The 22,555-nt window shown below is 38.0% G+C and overlaps 3 protein-coding genes across 3 annotated transcripts; all 3 read left to right on the top strand.

Annotated features, from left to right (window-relative positions):
* The first annotated feature begins 181 nt into the window (after window positions 1-181).
* On the top strand, window positions 182-4,488 carry txlnbb (taxilin beta b). Its single transcript, XM_030773808.1, has 9 exons — window positions 182-434; window positions 652-743; window positions 1,165-1,335; window positions 2,244-2,438; window positions 2,685-2,804; window positions 2,937-3,011; window positions 3,094-3,186; window positions 3,345-3,440; window positions 3,961-4,488. The coding sequence occupies exons 1-9, from the start codon at window positions 182-184 to the stop codon at window positions 4,486-4,488; spliced, it is 1,623 nt and encodes a 540-aa protein (XP_030629668.1).
* A 930-nt stretch (window positions 4,489-5,418) lies between these two features.
* On the top strand, window positions 5,419-7,825 carry LOC115822802 (prostamide/prostaglandin F synthase-like). Its single transcript, XM_030787119.1, has 9 exons — window positions 5,419-5,527; window positions 5,671-5,764; window positions 6,080-6,133; window positions 6,219-6,264; window positions 6,450-6,571; window positions 6,745-6,859; window positions 6,980-7,102; window positions 7,230-7,367; window positions 7,694-7,825. Exons 1-9 carry the CDS (start codon window positions 5,419-5,421, stop codon window positions 7,823-7,825), a joined length of 933 nt encoding a protein of 310 aa, XP_030642979.1.
* Window positions 7,826-12,512: 4,687 nt separating this feature from the next.
* On the top strand, window positions 12,513-21,686 carry slc22a3 (solute carrier family 22 member 3). Its single transcript, XM_030785924.1, has 11 exons — window positions 12,513-12,914; window positions 15,866-15,969; window positions 16,124-16,278; window positions 17,078-17,246; window positions 17,521-17,638; window positions 17,947-18,053; window positions 18,934-19,148; window positions 20,618-20,726; window positions 21,005-21,117; window positions 21,282-21,381; window positions 21,644-21,686. The coding sequence occupies exons 1-11, from the start codon at window positions 12,513-12,515 to the stop codon at window positions 21,684-21,686; spliced, it is 1,635 nt and encodes a 544-aa protein (XP_030641784.1).
* The last annotated feature ends 869 nt before the right edge of the window (window positions 21,687-22,555 follow it).

Genomic DNA, 22,555 nt, shown 5'->3' with positions numbered 1-22,555 from the left:
TTATGAGATTAAACAGAAACTTCACACATTGTGTGCATGAATGTATCTCAAACAATCTACATAGCACACTGTTTCTCAAACAATGGACCAAATCCAACTTCTCTGAAACAAAAATTTGTTTGGTTTAAATCTGCTCTTCCGAACCATGTTTTTTTTTTCTACTCAAGAATATTCCATTAGAATGGAAAGCTGCTGCCAACCTGCTGACGTAAACACCAACCATGATGTCCCTCACATGGATACAGCCCAGGGACAGCCTGTGGATCTCACGGAGAATTTGAGTCAGCAGCTTGAAGACATCATCAGCACGTACCAGCAAGAAGAACCTCCAGCAACACAGCTTGAGGATGTGGAGGAAGAGGTGGTCACAAAAACCAAAGAAGCAGGCACAACCAAAGACCAAAAACGAGAGAAAAAGATGCTTAAAAACCTTGGTGAGTCTAGCATAATGAATGTCCCGGAAACAATACGGAAAGATTTTGTTTTCATGATTTTCCGTTGGCCAGGGGGGAGGGGTGGCGGGTGGCAGATGAAGTGTCATGCTGGTCTTCAGACTATCGCACTGCATCAGAAGTCATCACCTTATCACCTCTTTTAAGTGTGGTTTCAGTGCTGTCAATTAAGTCATTTGTTATATTGTATTTACTACAGGGAAAGAGGCTACACTTCTCATGCAAAGCCTGAATAAGCTTGGCACCCCAGAACAAAAACTGGAGGCTCTCATTAAAAAGCATGCTGAGCTGGTGAGTGTGCACACTGTGTGACAGATAGAGAACATATGTATACAGCAGTAGATTCCATGTGGACTTTAGCCCACTTTCCCTTGGTCTCTAAAATAATGCATTATTCAGTTTGCCGTGTGCTGCATATTTGTGTATCTGAAACAAAGTATATCAAAAAACAGCTGTAAAATGTATGTGCAGCTATCTACTGTTAAAATTTTCAACTGTTAAAACTCACATAGCACTTGCTAGTGTCCTTATAATGCATCAATGCTCTATGGCAGTCTAATTTAACAACATAGTACTATTTACTAGTGTGTCAAGGCTATTTAAATTAAAAGTACTGTTTGTCTTACACGTAATTGTTATTCTTGCTGTGCTTCAAATACTCCAGGCGCTATAGTGAAAAGGTTCTGTCCATGTGTCTATGTATCGTGTATAGTTGGAGGAACATCGTGCAGATCAGAAGCAGCTGAAGATGCTTCAGAAAAAGGTGATGCAGATGATGAAAGAGAAGGACCAGCTGCAGAGTGAGCACAGCCGAGCTGTCCTGGCTCGCAGTAAACTCGAGGGGCTGTGCAGGGAACTCCAAAGGCACAATAAGACTCTGAAGGTGCAGTTTCTTTTCCATGTAACTTCATTCTTTTGTTTTAGTCAAACACTACTTGTTAGGCAGAGTGCGGAAGCATGCATTTGCATTTGTGATGATGAAAGAAAGAGGCACATGGGTGTCTATATGTCTTAAGTGTTTTAATTGGAGAGCACATGTGTGCAACCATAAGTATGACTTTTCCTCTAATAGACTGTGTGTGTGTGTGCATGTGCGTGTGTGTGCATGTGTATGTGTATGTGTATGTGTTTGTAAGCACGTCCAGCTATAGTAATATATAAAATGCAGTGCATGAAGAGAGCATCCATCTGCATTTAACTGCATTAAGGTTCAGTTCAGGTGAGTTCTGTCTCTATGCATTACTTATCCATAAAAACATTAGATTCTTTCCTTCTCCCTGCACAGCAAAGGCAAAAGAAAGCAGGACAAGTGATGGATGATATAGGCTTTGTATGATATGTTGTATGATACTCGCCTGTATTGCATTACAGTGTGTTATATTATCAACACCCTATGTTATTACATAAGATTGTTTTTGTTGTCAGCTCATTATGATCCATTCACAGGAAATTTGAGATGTTGCAACTTAATATTCCATATTATATATTCCATATATAATCCCAAGGCCATACAATCTTAAGACAAAGAAAGTATGGAAATACTCCTGCTACAAACATGAAGTGAAATTCACATTTTGTGCATTTAGCAAACTTCTGAACAAGATAGTGCTTCAGCCTCTTGAGAAACAGAATCATTATCTTTTAGAGTTAAACAGATGGACTACATGGTTTAAAATGAACAACTTTACTAAGAGGTACTGCAAATGGCTGAATGTCATTTTTTAGGTGTGAATGAGGTGTGGTTTTAGCAGACCCCTAACAGCTCTACACCACTTACTCTTTGTGTTACAGGAGGAAACTCTACAGAGGTGTCGAGAAGATGATTTGAAGAGAAAGGAGATCACCACTCATTTCCAGAACACACTCACAGACATCCAAGCCCAGATCGAGGAGCACAGCACACGCAACACCAAGCTGTGCCAGGAGAACAGTGACTTAGCTGAGAAACTCAAGAACCTCATTGCTCAGTATGACCAGAGAGAGGCGGTATGGGACCATTTAAAAACAGGAATATTTGCACCATCATAAATGCATGTTCCATTATCCTTATGGACATGGACTATTGCCCTGTTCTTACCAAACACTGATTTATTATATAACTGCATTATCCGAACAAAAATGCAAAAGATTGCAAAAATGCAATCTAACTATTGACATGAAACTCACAATGGCTGATGATGTGACCAGTGCCATTTCTGAGATATTAATCAGTGCATTCTTTTACCCATGCAGAATCTTGAAAAGGTATTCAAGCACAGAGACCTGAAGCAAAAGCTGGTGGAGACCAAGCTCGCTCAGGCAAACATGATGCTGAAAGATGCAGAAGAGAAGCACAAGATAGAAAAAGAACATGTGAGTTTAAATCTTCTTGACAAATGTGGAATTGAAGAGTACCAAACTCTTCTTTTTGACATACTTTGTTTCATAAAAATACCAGACTAGAATAACATATCAATTTGTCACAACTCTGTGCCTTGAACACAGTTGCTGAAGCAGGCTGCAGAGTCAAAGCTACAAATCAAACTTCTGAAAGAACAAGAGAACGAAATGAAGGCTCAGGTAAAATAACGTTAAAAAAAAAACATTTGAGGGTAATTTCTTGCTCTTTGGTTGTTAAAACCTTACTTCTGTGTTTTTTCAGCTGGCTCTATACTCAGAAAAATTTGATGAATTTCAAGGGACTGTATCAAAGAGCAATGGAGTATATGCTAGTTTCAGGCAGGACATAGACAAGGTAAGTCTGTCCCTTATTTAATCTATTAACAATTGCTTGAGTATGCAGTCACCCTACAGGCTAGAACTTTCCAGAATGTGCTGTTTCACTGTAACAGACAAAATAATCTCCTTGACAAGATGGTGAATACATTTTTATACAAAATTATTGCTGAACAGATGACAAAGAAGATGAGGAAGCTGGAGAAAGAAGCACTCACATGGAAATCCCGCTTCGATGGCTGTAATAAAGCTCTTCTTGATATGGTTGCAGATGTAAGTCACCTTGTTCACCATTTTTGTGACCAGAACAATTAGAGAGAAACTAATATTTTACAACACATTGTTGGATTTTCTTGTGATTTTACAAGTAAACGAACCAGACCAAAAGCGCGCTTGGAGAAAAGCTTTATTTGGTGGTGATGGAATCAGGCAGCACGTCTGCTTGCGCCGAAACTTAACTCAGAGAACTGTTACCGTGATCGGCCTTTTATACCATGAAGCAAACAGACAACAGGCGTACAACGTTGCTTGATGTTAATGTTAAAGTCCTCTTTTGTCTGTGATGGCTGCCATTTGCCCATTACCGGTTGTATTTTGCCTTAATCAATTGCTCTTGGCTCCAACAGTAACATGGTGCCAAAGGTGCGAAGCTTTCTTTGTATCTATGGTAATAAGACCATCAGGTTAAACAGTTCTCTTATCCTGAACCATATCTGTTCAGATGTTACTATAATCTTACAACATCCTAGTAAATCTGATTCATCTCTGCTTTTCACTCTGTCTTCCTCATCAGAAAACCTTGAGGGACAAAGAATTTGAACTCTTCACTGTAAAAATCCAGAAACTGGAAAAGCTGTGTAGGGCACTGCAGGAAGAAAGGAAAAGCCTTTACCAGAAGCTCAATGAGCCTCACCAGTCTGATGCAGAGGCTGTATCTGTTACAGCAGAGTCCACAGCGGAGGTCCCTCAAGAGCCAGCAACCTCTGAAAAACCCCTCAGTGAGACCACAGTGTCTGAGACACCTCTGTCCAGAGAGCTGGCCAGTCTGAAGGCTCAGCAGTCCAGGCTTCAAGAGATTGCCACAGCCTTCACTATCTCCCACAGTACAGACGAGCTTGCTATCACTGCAGAGTCCAGTCAAGACTCAGAAACCTGTGGACATTCTGAGAGCACAGACACAGCACCAGATCAGCTGGAATCACCAGAGCCAAACATTGACCTGGAGAGGCAGAACTCCACTGAAGAGATCACTGTGCCAACAGAAATCTTATCAGATGAACTTCAGGAGGAGAGAGACAAAGAAATGGAGACAGTTGACTAGATACGTTGGGAATGTTGATCATTTGTCAAAAGATTTACCAGTCTGCAAACAAACCACAAAAATCGCTGTAATCTTTTCATAAAATCACCGACGTGTATAAAATAAAAGAGGGTTCTCTAAGCCTGACTCCGTGGACAACAAACAAACAAAACAAAACTAAGAACTGTATTTATTTCTTATTACAGAAATTGTAAATAACATGAAAAGCCTGTGGACACACACACACACACACACATCCTATAAATAATACATAATGCAGTATAAATGGATTTATGATGCATCATAAGGCCCTCATACTACCCACATAATGCAACACAGAAATACATAAGTAGCCATGATGAGCCTTTAATACATAAAATATAAAAAAAATACATAAAATTATTTAAAAAAAGAACACAACACACCAGCAGAACACAAAGAGCTGCATAAGTCAAAACAGATTATAATAAAATGTTTATGATTTTTGTTTGTTTGTTTGTTTGTTTGTTTGTTTTACTCAGCATTGATTGCATTAACGCTGCACATATGCCATGCTCTTAAAACATACCCTTCCCCTAAAATTAGGAAGAACACACGTTTCCCACCATGGTTGAAAGAACAATGCAACAAATTATACCTTGCTTATTATTTACACACAAAGACACACACACACGCACACAAATATATTTATATTTGGCTGCCTCGCAGTGTAACAAGTTGTAAGTTCATAGTCCTATCACGAGAGGCACTGCAACACGTAGGTTATTGCTGAATAATATTTTCCAGGTCCTCAGAAAGTAAGTGACCCTTTATTTTAAGGTTAAGTTCTGTACAGCTGTGGACGTCATTATTAATACATAAACTACAATGTGAAGTATCATCGCCTATTTGAGTTACGTACTATTTACTTTTTGGACTTTGGCACAGACACCCAATTGTGAGATCGGAAAAATGGCAGAAAGAGAACCACTGTCGTCCCATGCCATAGCTGATATTTTGTCATCCTTCGTGGACACCGGAAGAAATTTATTAGATATCGCGGAAAATGAGAGCAGACACGGTAGCCTATCGCTTCGTTTGTTTTCAGTTGTGTCTCCTTATGTTTTGTTCCACGCTCTGCTTTCTGGGCAATACAGTATTCCTCAGACAATGCTGATGTCAGCAAAATATTTTCCACTTAAAAAATCTGTTGTTTTTTTCCAGGTTCTCTGCAAGAGTTTATACAGAAGAAAATTAGCATTGAAAATCCTAAATGTTTGTTGGGACTGATCGAAGCAGGTGCTGAGATGTACAAAAGGTAGTCCCCAATATAATAATACATGCCTCTTAAATGAAAGACCAAGTGGATGTTGATAGCTGCTTAGACTAATTACAAATTTAATGTTACTTGAGTAAACTCCAATCATACGTGTCGGAGTTGCAGTGTTGCGCGTACTGAAACGATCACGGCAGATACGATATTAGCGAAATAAATGCATGTATTTTCTTGATTTGTATGTTTTCTTGGGTATGTAAAACAACCTAACCTGTAATTCCAGCGAAAGCGTCCTCACATGGTCATTTCAAAAGTCATGTGTACTTGTCTAACTAATGTATAATTTTCTGTAACCAGAATGTCTTTGAAGACGAAAACCGAGGCTGAGACTACATGGAAAAGAGCTTACCAGTAAGAAAAAAGTGATAAACTGAATTTTTCAAAAATTAAAATTGCCTGTATTGTTAGTAAAATCTTCACGATTTGAAATTTCTAGCTGTGCTGAAGTCCAGGAAGCTGTTGAAAACTATTTTCAGCTTGGTGTAAGTAAAGTCTCTCTCTCTCTCTCTCTCTCTCTCTCTCTCTCTCTCCCTCTTTTTAAACCCCTACATATTTAAATTAAAAATACTTTTTTAAAAATACTGTTTTTTGCATACATAGAAGTGTTATAGGGACAACACTGAGCACTCCTGACTCGCTGATTTGGTATGTGTTCACCCCTTGGCAGGTGCAGTGGGATGCCTTTCTTGAAAAACTGGACAGTATGCTGGAGATGAGTGACAAAGCTCATGTGCAGCCTGCAAGATTTCTTCCATCTGATGTGTCACTCGTCGATGCAAGGACTGGAGAGTGAGTTCAGTGTACTTAGACTCGGCGTATCTATCTATCTATCTATCTATCTATCTATCTATCTATCTATCTATCTATCTATCTATCTATCTATCTGTCTATCTATCTATCTATTTTCATTTATTTGTGTGAAAGGTCCTGTGTACTTCTTCATTTATGCTGGTATAATTCAGAACTTTGATGCTGGGGAAGTACCTTGGAAGAGGTGAAAAAATTCTTCTGGTCCTGATACGACAGTTTTCCTGCCTCCTTTGCAGAATACACCTCAACGACTTGCAGACCAAACAGGTTGAACAGTATTAAGAATTTAACCTCTGTCTACAATGAGGACTTTCTGACTTTCTACCACTTTCAATTTGTGTATTAGTTTACAAATCGATGAGATTATCACACATCAATATGCTACAGGCAGCCTTGGACGCTCATGGAGTAAGGGTAGTTGTAGTATCATTTGGTTGCCAAGAGGGGGCACTACACTGGCTGAAAGAAACAGGCTGCCAGTACGACCTGCTGTTGGATCCACACAGAAATGTAAGTATGTCAAACTTTTCTGAATGACTGAATGAATGACTAAATGTGAAATGTGACAAAATTTTCCTGAAAGCTTTCTAAAATGTCTTTTCTTTATTAATATCAGAATGTGGAAAATCTTTTTCAGATTTACACTCTATTTGGCCTTGGAGCATCTCTCACAAGAGTTTTAAACTTTAATAACATGCTTCTATATGCTGACTACATCTTATCTGATCATGAGTTCCCTCGGCCTTTGCCATCCATCCAGGATGACATGTTTCAGGTAGTGACAGCACATGTCAAATAACAACTTTTCTTGTATACTCAAGCTAAAATATTCTTGTCTTAGCTTTCAGATTGACCACATGTTTTTTTTTTTCATTTGATATGAATCTGATCACTAAATTTCACAGTATATGCAATACACAAACACTATGGATGGATGTCTCTCTTAAAGAAATTCTTTCACTGAACCTTTTAGAAGTAGACAAACAGTGCAATTCATTTAAAACGGCAGAGGTTACCCATATGTTGCCCTGTTGGTATTATTTTGAGAATCCATATCTTAAACTAGAGACATTACTGAATTAAATGTTGCATTTATTTCAGCTTGGAGGAGACTTTGTTCTGGATGAGCAGGGGAAAGTGATGTTCTCCCATCGCTGCAAGAGTCCTATTGACAGGCCAGCAGTGGAAGAAATACTGTCAGCCCTTAACACAACAAACCTCTCAACTGCATAACAGGAAAAAGTATAGTTTGCCTAAAGCCCAATATTTTACACAGTACTGTCACAGGCAGCAAACAGGGGTATCTTTCAATTACAGGTACCTCTAAAGCTATTTAATTAATATTATGGCTTCAAAATGTTTTTTTTTTTTTAGAAAGAGTACCTCTTTGAACACAGGAAATAAATCTGCCCAGCAAGAGGACTATTAGAATGTGACAGGGTATGAGTTTCATGAGTTTCTCTTCTATTCTATATTAGTTTGATCATTGATACCACATGGAAGGTCATTTCAGCTTTCAACTTACTTATCTTCAACAAATAGTGAGGTGGTGTGTATTTGAACTATGTGGAGGTCTTCTATTCAGTCCAGGTGTCTTAGCATTGCTTTGCATTAAGTTTGATTTTCTTCAGATGTTTTACAAGAGGTTACCACAAGAGAACTGACAGTACTTCACTGTTAATGCTAAAAATATTGTTGTAGTCTCGATAAATTTGGCTGACCTCATGGTGAATCTTTAATGTTCAAAGCCAGCTGTAGGGAACTTGCTGTATAACCAAAATATGCCAATAAAAATGATAAGAAATCAACCAGAGTCTAAATTGTAATGAATTTAAAAATTTACTGAAGTATGGAGAGTTTCTCTACAATCCATGTATTAGAAGCCATGTGCCATCAGAGTAAACAGTAAAGGAGAAAGAACAGTTTTCACAGCAATTTGGAGAGAGAGAGAGAGAAAGAGAGAGAGAGAGAGAGAGTACAAGTCTGAATAAGAGTAAGAGAGAAAAGTAAAAATGAGAAAATGAGAGCAAAAGCAAAAAAGGGTGATAATAAGGCCTTGAACGAAATCAGTAGTTACATAGCTGTTCAGGGATCCTCCTCTCTATAGTTGACGTTGAGTCTTCACACTCAGGTCCCAGACTGACTAATGTTTATTGGGTACAAGCACATGTATACAAATAGAAACTCTGACAAAACGGGCAGATCAGAGGGGGAAGGGAGCAAACATGTCTTAGCAACCACAGTTATAGAGCTCTTCAAGGACCACAAATCTTTACCACTCTGACACTGGTCCTTTTGGAATGTACTTTCTAAAAGGTTAGAGCAAAGGTTACACAGCATACAAGCATGGTGAATGTGTAACGTAACTAGACGAGATGGATCCAAATGCAGAAATCTTTATTCACCAAATGACAAGAGCATCCAAAATTCATAGTCCAAAAAACAAAGTCCACCACAGATCCAAGATAGATCTTTCTCTAAATGTCTTCTGATAGTTATTATACAACTTGTATGATTTTTTTGACACTATCTTTGGTACTCTGTGCTTCCACGGTCACTTGATAAATCCAACTCTGTTCCAAACTGTGCACTTGATGACCATAAGCTCTTCAGTATACCCAAACTCAGAGGAGGTATAAAGAGTACAGCCAAGAAATCTGTCCAAAAACAGTAACAGACAGAGCAGACAGAGATTATGGGAAACAGTATGAGGAGATAGCACGGTAAGAATGAAACAAGAATAATGACAATATCTAACAAAGAACAGAACAGTGTGACAGGGCATATATAGAGTTCAAACAGAACAGGTGAGACTAATATTCAGGTGACTGAGAGCGCTGAGAGTGGGAACTGGAAGGAACAGTGGATTGTGGAACTGGAGTCCATGACAGAATATAACAATTAAAGTAATGTATCTGGTTGTACAAGTGGTATAGATAACTTACAGTTAATGGTTTACCATGAAAATTAGGCTCAATATTAGTATCATTTAGCTATACCCATAACCTTATTTGAGAATCTGAACACCTTTAAGTTACAGTTGTTCTGAAAAACTATTTATAGCTTTGCGCTGTGAACACTAAACCTAGAAGTGATTCAAAATAAGTCTTCATCAACACTAAAATGTTTTAAAAAATAGCATGAATACTCTTTAAAATCAGTTCTCCTAGATAACCAAATCCCTATATCACCACATGCAATACACTAGGGAATGATTTATAACATACTCAGATATACTTTATAATGTACTGAGAACAGAAATTTGAAGGTAAATGCTTATTATAACAGTTAAACTCAAAAGGTATAGAATGAATCTATTGTTGAATGAAATGGGCTTTAGGTAAAAGAAAGGCACATTTTCTATGTACAAACATACAACAATTTATATAAAATACACACAGGAGGACTAATAAACTAGTGATGGACAGTGAAAACAACCTTGCTACCTTCACTACACCTGAATGAGTGAATGAAACAACATTACATGTGGGACTGGGCCAGTTCTCCATAGGGATGGGTCTAACACATGGCATTTTGGGTGTTATTTAAAAGTCCATGACAGGAATCAAGAATGTAAATTCAGTGGGGCCCTAAATTAGAAATTAGATATTTTATATTCCTGACTCTTTACACAGGTTACTTTGTAACCAGCTCATAGACTCAGGAAGGCACAACTTAAACTGGAAGAAAAATGCATTGTCAAAAACAGCAATATGAAAAAATATGGTCCAATTCTACGTGTTTCTGGATTCCACAGAGTTGGTCTGAAAGTTGGAGTTTTACAGTCTTCAGAAACATAGGCCCCATTTACACCTCACATAAGGAGTTTCTTGGCCACTCTCAGTAATCTGTCCAGGTTGCTGTTTCCAGTTATCAGTTAACACATGAACAACAATATGTTTATAACAATATTATTTAGAAGTGCCATTTGAAGATTTTTGTATGTGCTGAGGTATGGAAGTACGAGAAAGTTTAACAGGGGAGTTTCCATTGTCTTATCTTTTGGTCTTTGGCTCAAATTCATTTTATCACAAAAGTTCAAAGTACCCAAAAGATTTTTAGACAAAGGACAAACACTTAAAGTTATTGCATGAAGACCTAGTGAAAACAAGATCATTTACAGCAAAAGAAAGACCTATTCTCACTGGGTAGTCTAGCTATTCTCATAGCTAAATACTTTAATCTTTCTGTTAATACAAACCTGGATATTGTATGTATTTATGTATTTATTGCAAACTCTTGTTGGCTTTTTGATAGTCGAACAACCAAATGTGGCTTAGAGGCTGCACCTGGTGTTTCATTTATTTGCTCTATATCTTTTAATGGTATAGAATGCAGTTTGAACAACCTGGCTCCTTGCTAACCTGCTGTCCCAAACAGGCCTCAAAATCAGAAGTACCTCAGAAATGAGAATGTGAATTCCTTGTAAACACAAAATAGAGGTTCACTTCTGCTATGCACATAGCTTAGGATATTGTTTCAGCATAAACATACCTATATCCAGATGTTTAATATCCTAAAAATAACAGAAGGCCCAGCTTTGAGGGAATGTCCGCTTCATAACATAAAGAGGATGATCTAATAGTTAAAGTTCTGTTCAAAGGACAAGTTACACAACATGTTAAAGTTTCTTTATGATAGTCATGTATGTTTTCTCCAGTTATGGAACAAAGACCACATAAGCAAAATAAATGCACTGTCAGTGTTATCATGTTACAAAACAAACCAATTCTGAAGAGATCTTCAAATGCTTATTTGTATCCTCTGTTCTCCTGACATGGTATTTTATACAGTTTTTGGTTGTAAAACATCTCTCTTAACAGAGTTTATTTCAAATAATTTGAAAACAATTCAAATTCAGCAAGTAAGAGGAGTGAGATAATCATGTTCATATACGATCCTTTGAGTGAATTTTGGTTGCAATTTTTGACTTTGAAATATAATAGCACTGATCTAAATAAATTCTTAATCATCTATGAATGACCATCAAATCACAGGGATTAATTAGTTATACTATTTGATGTGACCAGATTTTAAAAGTAACATATAAGAAAGATTCATACAACAGGTTTCCTCAGATACCTTAACCAAAGGACAAGGAGGCAGTTTTTAAAAATAACTTTCATAAAACATTTTTGTCTTTTGCTTTATTTTTCACATAACTTAAAATGTAAATGCAATAACAGCTTTTTCACTCAGACTTTTTATAGCCTGGTCATGTTCTACATGTGCACACACGTTCAGCTCAATATATTTGTTAAAGTACACATTCAGAAAGTACTTTCTGCATATTGTCAGTAATTCACATTCTAATACTTTCTCGATTATTAGAATATGCAGCCGTGGTCTACAGGTTAGAGAACCGGGCGCGTGACTGGAGCGCAAGGAATGCTACCCACTGCTCCTGCGTCTGGTGTGTGTTCCCTACTGGTGTGCTTGATGGGTTAAATGCAGAGGACAAATTCACTGCTCACTGTTCACAGTGTGTGTGCAATCACAGACATTTACAGTTTACAGTTAGGTGCATGCCTCCGTACACTGCACATCACCGTTAAGTGTGGGTATAAAAGTCTCATCTGATACGAGATCTTGAGATAAGGGAGTTCCAGTGTGTGAATTCATACTCATATTCATTTACTGTTCCTGACTAACTCGGAGACTAACGTTTTCGCGCTGTACCATCCGAAATTCACTTTTCTTCGCATGCCAGGACAAAGTTAATGATATGACACTTCAGACAGAGTAACCGCTCTGAAAATTAAACTAAGCTACCTTGTTAGTGGGAGGGATGACATCTCCCGTCTGAATACACGTCTTTGTGAGGTGTTAGAGCGAGACGCCCTCAAAGCATCACTTGTAGAGCGTAAAGAGCAAGGGCTTATCAGGACGTTAAATACTTGGAGGACCTCAAAATTCAACAATGACAAACTTTGATGAGCTCTTGCAGTTCGTTGGAGACTTTGGATGGTATCAACAACGAATATCCCTTCTTGGGTGTCTTCCAATCCTGCTGTTCGCTTTTGTACTCGTTGGTGTTGTTTTCCTGGGAAACACGCCAGAGCACTGGTGTCGGAGCGCGGGCGCTTTGCGCCTGGAGGAACAGTGTGGCTTCTCTGTGGAGGAGCTGCGAGAAATCATCATTCCGCGAACGGGCTCACATGGCTCTTACAGTAAATGCCAGAGGTTTGACGTTGACTGGAGCAACAGCACGATTAATTGCAGCGATGCAAACGAATGGATTTTGTCCTGCAATACAACTCAGGTGTCATCATGTGATGAAGGTTGGACGTTTGATCCTACCCGAACCACTATTGTGACCGAGGTGAGCGTCTCGTTACACCTTAAGTTATGCGCAAGTTTTAACTTATTTATTTATTTATTTACTAGTAGTTGGCCATAAAATCTTTCTAAGAAGTGCCCTATCTTTTCCAAGGAGATGTCGCAATTATGAGGAAGCGATGGAAAGAATACACAGCACGACGAGTCATTAGCCAAGCCTAATCAGATACTAGCATAACCTACCATTTAATATAATATCTTCTGGCGCCATGAAGTTAGTTTTATATTGGACACTTGCAAGGTATTTATTTTGCGGATGAAGATATTCAATGCGTAGACTGTTTATTCTTAACTAGTGCATGGAACGTGGACTATAACCTGTATTTCATTACACGTGAGTCATTTCGGCAGAAAAAACAGCACAAAGGTTCTCTAACGACCTGCGGCAACATTCCATTGTGACGAAGGGAACGTGCAAAACAGTTTGCGCTGCAAATCTGTGTAAAGCAATTCCCTCACACTTTAACTGTTCGCAAGGATTTTGTTGTTGACCTTAATATCTACTAAACTGAAACTGTTACATCCATGTAACAGACATCTAAAATCAGTTTAAGTGTGGTCTCACGCAACATTCCAATACTGGAATGCTTATCTTTCTGTCTGTCTGTTTCTCCCTCACTCTTTTCATCTCTTTTGAACTTAAGTGAATTTTTCTCAAGGCAATTTACGATTGTGTCAAATCTGTATGACACAGAAATAGAGTCATTTACAGTGAAGTAACTGGAACCCTTCAGTGCCCACTACAACTTTTAGTTCTGACTTAAGTTTGTCTATTAATTTGCTCCAAGCTGCAACCGGTTGACACTAAACTCGCTGGAAGACTCACAAGAACAGTACACTGTAATGACAAGCAATCTGAATACCTTACAAGTGTCTCTGCATCCCCTTTCTCACTTTCCCTGTATCTTACACATTGTATATATTGTCTCCCATTACAGTTGGAACTAGTTCATAAAGTTTACCTTAATCATTCTTACAGCAAAGGCTGTTACCATCTTAACCCTGAACAGAAAGAGCAGACTGCAGCCAAAAGAAAGCACAGGGCAGACAGATGATGAAAAACACATCAAGAGAAAAACACACAAAATATCAAACTAATATGAGAAAATTAACAGATGTGAATATATAGGTAGTCATAATTAGTGAGGACTCTCGTACAGCATACATTGTAGCAAAAAGCAAGAAGATTATCCTGAAAAAGACAGAATGTTTACACCCTGTTTACACCTTGTACTAAGATCCGATTTTGGCGATCCGATCACAAGTGGACAGCTCTAAGTATGCCCGTTTACACCTGGCTTTAGAATCCATGACTCGAGTGACCACTTGAGATCGGATCTCACTTCCCCGCTCTATATGCAAATAAATACGTCGCTCCTTTCATTGAATTTCAGCTTTGCTTTTTTTATTGGAGATAGTGTTTATGACATGTGACATGTCGGACAAATTTGGTGATCACGGATCGCTGTTTTGGGACATTAAGGCACGTGAAGCTGTTTCGTTGAAATGGGCGTCCCTGGAGAGGAAAACGCTTAACTTGAGGTAACGACCATACTCCTAGTATTGCGATTTTGACTTTCTGACAGGAGGAGACGTTTCTGACAACTGCTATAGGAATGTGGTCATGTGCGGTCCAGACCACCTCCGAATGTTGTCTGAGTAATCGGATCTCGATGCGACCTCAATGCGCTTTGGATGCGTTTACACCTGTACTTCTGAGCTGTCCCCTTGTGATGGGATCACCAAAATCGGATTTTAATGCAAGGTGTAAACAGGGCATCTCTATTTTAGTTTTACCCATATGAAGTCTAAGGTCACATGTGTTGGAGTAAGCAGTCTCTCAGACCCTGTTAAAACTTTTGACTTTTGAAAATTTGACTTTACTTAGTCTTAGTGTAGTTCAAGAATAAGTAGAAACTGTTTAATACTCATATGACATGGACATTTAAAACCAACTGTGGCACTTGTGGCGCTTCATAAACAAATCACAACTTACAATTTTTGAAAGCAAGGCACAGATGAGCCAGATGTAACCTGACATCAGTGTTCATTGCCAGTCTGCTGTGCTAGCATCACTAACTCCTCATGATCACACTGTAACTTTTCAAAACATGACACCTTGTAACCATGGGTGTGCACAGGCAGGGGGTAAGGTGGTGGCGACTGCCCCTGTCCTTTTTGTTGAGGGTACACAAGTGGCCTTTTCAAACTGCAAATCAAAAAAAAAAAATCTCCTCACATAGTACTCATACTGATATCAGGTTTGTGCCTATGGACCATGTAATAGTCCATGCCATACCAAATGCCCTGTTTGTTTGTGCGAGTCCTCAGGTTTAATGTAAGTGAACAGACAATGTTTCTGAAACTGCTGAAACTGGAGGCATGTTGTGGGAGATTGAGGTCAAAAGTAAAAGTAAGTTAAAGTGAAAAGTCCAAAGGGAATTTTCATTTCAGTTTTTCTTTTTAAAGATCACCCAATCGGTTGTATTTACAAAAAATGATGTATTGTCTAGTCTTCAGCCAGCATATCCACATAGCTCTTGCTTCTCCTTTGAACTGTTGACCTCTTCAAATCACTTCAAGTGTTCCATTGGACCTCTCCATCTCACACTGAGTTCTGCCTACATCCCCTCAGATCACCTTTACTTATTTTTGGCCTCAATCTTGTGCCATACCAACAGAGACACCAGCATAGCATTATTATGATCATTAGCAGCTCCCCATGTAAGCAGTGCTAATCATCTTATTGTGTCTTTTGTTAACAAAACCATCAACTTTTTTTTTAACCAAAAGAATGAACCCTACAGCTTGTGTCTTTTAATAAAATTCAAACTGTGGGGGTAAACAATGGTTATTTTGTCTTGAGTATTGACCTCACTTTATGTCTTTATCTTATTTACTTTACTCACTTTATCCATTTTCATTTATTTTAAGTTTTCACTGGTCTGCGAGGATTCATGGCTGTCAGATCTAAACCAGGTGTCTTTGGCTGGAGGGTTTTTCATCGGGGCACTGGTCACTGGATATTTGGCTGACAGGTTTGAATAAATGGTCTTTATGAATTCTTTCTCATGTGACAATTTCCAAGTAATTAGGCTCTTGAGAGACTAGAGTTGCAGTGATACTTGATCATGCTCACTCTCTCTTGTTGAATTAATGGTGTTCCTTTTTCATTTGTGATCTCCTTGCAAGGTTTGGGCGAAAACCATGCTTTGTTGCCTCCATGCTTGGCCTAGGAATCTCAGGAGTCTGTGTTGTTTACTCACCTTATTATCCCCTGCTCCTCTTCTTCCGAAGTCTACAAGGTTTTTTTGGGAAAGGAGCATGGACAGCTGCGTATGTACTCGGTGGGTAGGCTGCACTTGCACATGGTCAGATACTGAACTGAAAGTAAACAGTTTTCATATTTGAAAATATGCAGGTATTTTACATATGTTATTGCATTGAAAGTTAGTTTATGTTTTGTATGATAACATTCAGAATATTCTGACAGTACCCTCAAAAATGATTCATGAGTTATAAAGGTAGTTTTAAAAAACTATATACCAGGGTTTTTCACAATTCTTGAAGTCTGGAATACCACTGGTTTTCATATAAACCAAACATAAACCAAACACTGTATTCTCTGACTTAATGAAAAGTGTACACACACACACTACTGAGGTGAAAATTAGCCCAAAAGTATGGTGAGTCTGGACTTCAAAGATTCAAGGGGCCTTGCTACAGTATTATCATTGGGGTATGTATTTTGGGAGGGTTCTGAACATAATTACCAGTACATATACATACACAAGCATTCATGAAGTATTTCATGAATGCTTGTGTATGTACATGGTTCAGAGACACTTAAAATAATTATGAGGTACCACAAAATATGTTTTCCTGACTACTTTTTAAAAGCCCATACTATGAGCAGTATTTACAAGTGCTTTAAAAGTGGTATAATAAATAATAGTAATAATATTAAAATGAATGATAAGATTAAAACTTGAACGTGATTGTTAACTTAGGGTAGGATTCCATTGTAAGCTGAAAATCAGTATCGGGTCACATCTTTACTCTGTATATACTCATGGTCATATGTTCTACACTGAACCAAAAAACAAAATGTTCTTTTAATATAAAGTATTTTCCCTTTTGAAACAGTTATTGAATTCTTTGGATCAAACAACCGGAAATTTGTCTCTGTTGTCTCCCGAACGTTTTATTCCGTGGGTATGGTCCTCCTGCCAGCCCTAGCCTACTACATTCACTCCTGGAAGAACCTTCAACTGGCTATGACACTGCCTACCTTCATCTTTCTGATCTACTATTGGTAACTTTCTGTGTATAGCTCTATATACAGTCAAACAGGGCATTTGAAGCCATTGAAATCATCACCCAAAGGGCCCTTTTGTCTCTAAGATTAGCCTACATCAGAAATGTTTCAAGACATAATATGTAAAAACCAGCACAACAAAACAGTGCAATGTTTCAAAAATCTAAATGTTTATGTTCCTACTCATAGTGATGAGTTTGCATGATGTGTAAAGTAGATCTTACAGTGTTTACCATTTATAGTTAAGCTAAAATTTAACTGTTGCTTTAAGGGTTTTACCAGAGTCTCCCCGATGGCTCCTGTCACAGAGGAAAATGAAAGAAGCCATCAGCATTGCTGAAAAGATTGCCGAGTGCAACAAGAGGTCTTTTCCTGAAAATTTCCGAGAGGTATATTTGCACTCCATTTACAGCTATATTTGGTTTCTTGACCGTTTCTGTTGAGTCAGTTTTATGGCACAAACCTAAAAAGTTGAAGAGAAAACCTGTTTTACGCACTGTGCTCACGATGAAGGAGGAGCTCTGTGGTCGCAGAGGAGGGCCGGTTTTAGATGGGGTAAATTAACAGTATTTATTCTGGGTTTATACTGTTTACGTCAATGGCAATCAGTGTTTGTCATGAAATCATGACGTTCTAGAGTTTTTCCCAATGTCATAAATCAAAACTACAGTGTTTGTCTGCTGTCATTTCTTTCCAGATGGACTTTTTGGTGGAAAAACAGGAGGAGATAGTTCGTCCCTCTTTCAAGGATTTGTTTAGAGCTCCCAAAATGAGGAAACACACTCTTATACTGATATATGCCTGGTAAAGCATTTTTCTAATATATTTTCTTATATATTATCCTGTGATACACCCTATGTTGCCATTATTAGACAGATAAACAGTACAGACCTGAAACCTGTGGCTCAAGGTCAGTATTTTTATGATGATGTGCTGTTCTATATGATTATCATAATAGACATTCATTTGTCGTTGGTCTTATGACAGCACCTGATCCCAGAGTCACATCCATTCATTCCTCAGTTAATCAAGGACAGTGTTGGTTTAGTAACACTGAAATGGTCATTTTGTAGTTGTTCTAATCTATATTAACCTCATATATTATAAACCGAGATGCTGTGGATCTCATTTTGTAGACATATATTGCTTTGGTTCCATCCTCTTTTTTTCATGTAAGTTTGCAAGCTCTTTGATATGCTTATATTGATATTATTCGAGAAACAGCAAGAACATATTGCTCTAGGCAGATATTTGCATTTTTGAAGTAAATATGCTTTAGGTGCTTAATGCAGTTTGACAGAGACACAGGGGAAATATCATATGTCCTTGAGATGTGTTTTGTGACTAACATTTATACTTCCTGATTTCCAGCAGAACATGCTTTAGGCTGTATTGTAATTGCATAGAACTGTCTAGCATGATTTTACATGAATTTCAAATTCAAAAGGCTAAGTTCAAAATATCTTGGTACTGGTGGACTGTGAAGTAAATAGTGACAGTTAGAGACCTCACCCCTCAGCCCATTAAACAAAAAAATGGTGCTGTCATCAAAGAATGGAATTTGAAAAAAAAAAAAAATTGAGTATATTGGGCACCTTGCATGTGTTTATGAGCTGAACATGCTTGTAGACCATTGTGTAGGAACATTTTTGTTTTCTTTAACTTGTTCTGCTTTTCTCTGTAGGTTCACGAGCACTGTGGTGTTCCAAGGTTTGGTATTACGTCTTGGGATTACCGGGGACAATGTATTCCTTGATTTCTTCATCTCAGCTGTGGTAGAACTTCCTACTGGATTAATATTTTACCTCTTAGTGGATAGAATGGGCAGACGCCTTCTGATGGCAGTAGCAAACTTTATCGGAGGAGTTGCATGCCTCTCTGTGCCCTTTGTCTCATCAAGTAAGCATTACATTTCTCCATGTCAGAAGTTCAGCAATGATTACTCTGTAATGTCTGAGTTTTTTGGTTAAGTTAACATCAACCTTAAAAGTTTCATTCTTATTCATTTCTGAAGTCAGACGACTCTTGCAACTCAACTAACGTCATTAAGCCTTTGCTTTTAGGTGGTGCAGAAAATCTGCTGCATATTTCTGTCTCAGTGTCTTTTACATTCCAGTGAGAATTTTTTCTACTCATTTTTACATCATTTTTTATTTTAAATCAGCCTTTTTTAGCATATTACATTACATTTATTTAGCTGACGTCTTTATCCAAAGTGACTCACAATTAGGGAAACAATTCAAGCTCCAGTATAGTGAGAGACCGATGAGTAGGTACTAGTATTACATCTGTTTGAAGTGCAAGCAGTAAGTACGAGTTTTTTTTTCAAGACAGCAGCAGGAGAGTAGGTAGAGACAGTAGGTGTGGGTAAGACGTGTTAAGATGTTAGAGGTGTTTGCTGTTTTGGAATGCACACATAACTTTAGGGATAGGTCTTTTCCAAATCTGCATGCTTTGACTGAGATTTTCAGCTCTTAGAATAAGAGAGCGGCTCTCATTCTCCTAGCTCTGGTCACTTCTGTAACTTCCAGATCCTGCTGGAATAAGCTGTTTGTGTGTAGCTTATTGTGAGTTTACTTAAGAAAATGCAGTGTTAACCAAACTGTGGTCAATTTTATACAATACCGTATAGTTTCACATAGTGCATAGCTCTCACTGTGCATAGCTCTTTTCGTGCCTTTTTTGCTCCTCCAAAACGAACAGCGTTGACCCCGTGCACTTGGAAACATTGGAACTCCTTCCACTTCAGCTCTTCCCTACAAAACTATTCAAACTCTGTCAGGCTCCTTGAAGAGCATTGATGAATTGCAGCCTTGAGGTTGTGCTGCCACTTGCTGACTAGAATTAAGTGAGGATACTGATTGCTTGGGGAGGTTGTCATGCTGAAAATTGTATTTCAGTTTCAGCATTGTGATGAAGTTCAGATTTTAAATATTTTCTCAATTCACTCTCTCGAGTTGAGCCTGGGACATCTGGGACTAGCACATTCTGTACAGGGCTGGAACAAAAATATGTAGGGCTGCTAGGACATGAGGACAGGTTTGAGAAACGGTATTGCAGAGTACTTCTTATTACCCAAGTGGTGTCACCGTTACCATCAACTTCCGGATAGACTCTCTGATCAGTCAATTTTCCAAGTCAGAGAGTTTGGACTGTTACCCTGATTGAAACATGGTGTTGGTGGTTCCACAACATTGTAAAGAGTTCTTTGATGTTGTTGAGTATTATGGGTAGATTGTAGAAAAAATTGAAAGGAGATGTAAGCTTTTTACAGGCACTATATTTCAGGTAGTGAGCTTTTGGCCTCTATTATAATGGAACTTTACTTCCTGCTTTAAGTTGATGATTTGTAATTCTTCATCCTCAAGACTCTCTCTGGCTGAAGAAATCCATAGCAATTATTGGACGGCTTGCTGTTGCCATCGGATTTGAGACTGTAAATTTTGCCAACACAGAACTTTATCCAACGCCTTTAAGGTTTGTGCCTAGGTTAATCAAGAAATTATTAATAAAGAGTAACTATATCCAAAAATGAATTAGTAAACTTTATGAACTATTAACTCATTCAAAAATCTTAAAATGAACCATGTTAAGGAATAGGAAACATAACTACCGGTCGTTTACTTTGGAAAATTAATGATAAATAATATATAGTTTAAAAAATATGAAATATTAAGGAGTTGCAATTGATATAAAAATGGCATAATGCAATGAAAATGTGTAAAGCCAACAAGAACATAAATCTTCTCTTACAGAAATCTGGGTGTGTCTGTGTGCTCTTCAGCCAGTGACATTGGAGCAGTGATTGCACCATTTCTTCTCTATAGGTTAGCCAGTATTTGGCAGGAGCTTCCACTCTTTCTTTATGGTGGGTGAAAAGTATCACAAAATGTGAACCTTACCATATACTAATACCTTTTAAAGAAATGTAGATTCAAAGTAGATGATGTGCTCTCAGCTACAATATATCTCAGCCAGTGTAAATAAGTAGTTAAAAGTGCATATGTTCTCTTTTCTGGATGGTTCCTTTAGGTGTCATGTCTGTTCTGTACAGTGGATTAGTTATGCTTTTGCCAGAAATGAGAGGTGTTGATCTTCCAGAGACCATAGATGATGTGGAGAATATGGGAGGGTATGATGGATTTTTGAAGCTGAACTATTCTTTTATGCTGTCCTAATTTTTCTTAGTCACATGAAGATTTACTGAATATATCATTCATTTCATACAGTGGAAAAATAAAATTTAATAAGCCATGCAAAGTTCATTTCCTTTGTAGAATACCAAAACTTCATTATTAAATATTGTTTCTTTTATTAATGATTTTCTGTACAACAACATGTTTTACATTATGCCATGTTTATATCATATTATAATCATACATTCTCATTGGCAGGAGACAAGACACAGAGAAGAAAACTTGCGAAAGCATTATCTGACATTGCTGCTGTTCAGGAGTAGTGTAAGTGATAGTAGAAAGTGGATGAACTGAAGAGGATGCCTCTACTTCTCCATCTGTTGTTCTCAGTCTCTGTTTGCTATCATCTAACCACTGGAGTTCGCCAAGATTCAAAAGTCCTGAGGGTCTTGTGTGGAATGACCACTGCTCGTGAATACTATTTTATTTTTCTTTTAGCATAACATAAATATATGGTTATTACACTTCTGATTAAAATTACCTTGTACTTTGTGTATGTTTTGTAATTGTTTGGGTATGCCCACCCTTTGAGCTTTATATACTGGTAAATTCTTAGATGTTTAGATTTGCTGTAACTGGATACCAGGTGACAGCCTTACCTCAGTACTGCAGCATTGTCTTGCAGTCTGAATGTATATTTCTCCTTCTAGGTAGAAAGATGTCTGTGCAGGTTTTCATACAACACAGATGATTTTCAAGGCACCTCCACACACACACACACACACACACAGTCAATCCACCATGTGGAATCCCTAGGTCAAACAGGTGTGTTTTGTGCTTAAATGGAAGTGAGTGATTTGTATGATTTGGATGAGGCATGACAATAAAGTTTTATGTGTAACCAAGAGGCTGTTGATATACATATGCATTGTGTTCTCATTCAGTCAACCATGAGATCTGTTATTTTCCATGCTTATGGTTCACTGTTTAACTCTGAGCCGTAGTCCTTCCACGAAACAATAGGTTATTTTTACGGCTTACATTTTTGTCCTGGACAATTCAACTAGTGACCCATTTTGGTGTCCCTGTTTTCTGTGTCTTTACACATCACTGCAGATATATTTATATGGTAATCTGGTAATCTGTTTAGGATGACACAATACATTCCTT

The sequence above is a fragment of the Chanos chanos genome, chromosome 1 (genome assembly GCF_902362185.1).
Source record: "Chanos chanos chromosome 1, fChaCha1.1, whole genome shotgun sequence".
Lineage (NCBI taxonomy): Eukaryota > Metazoa > Chordata > Actinopteri > Gonorynchiformes > Chanidae > Chanos > Chanos chanos.
This window is presented reverse-complemented; position numbering and strand designations above follow the sequence as displayed.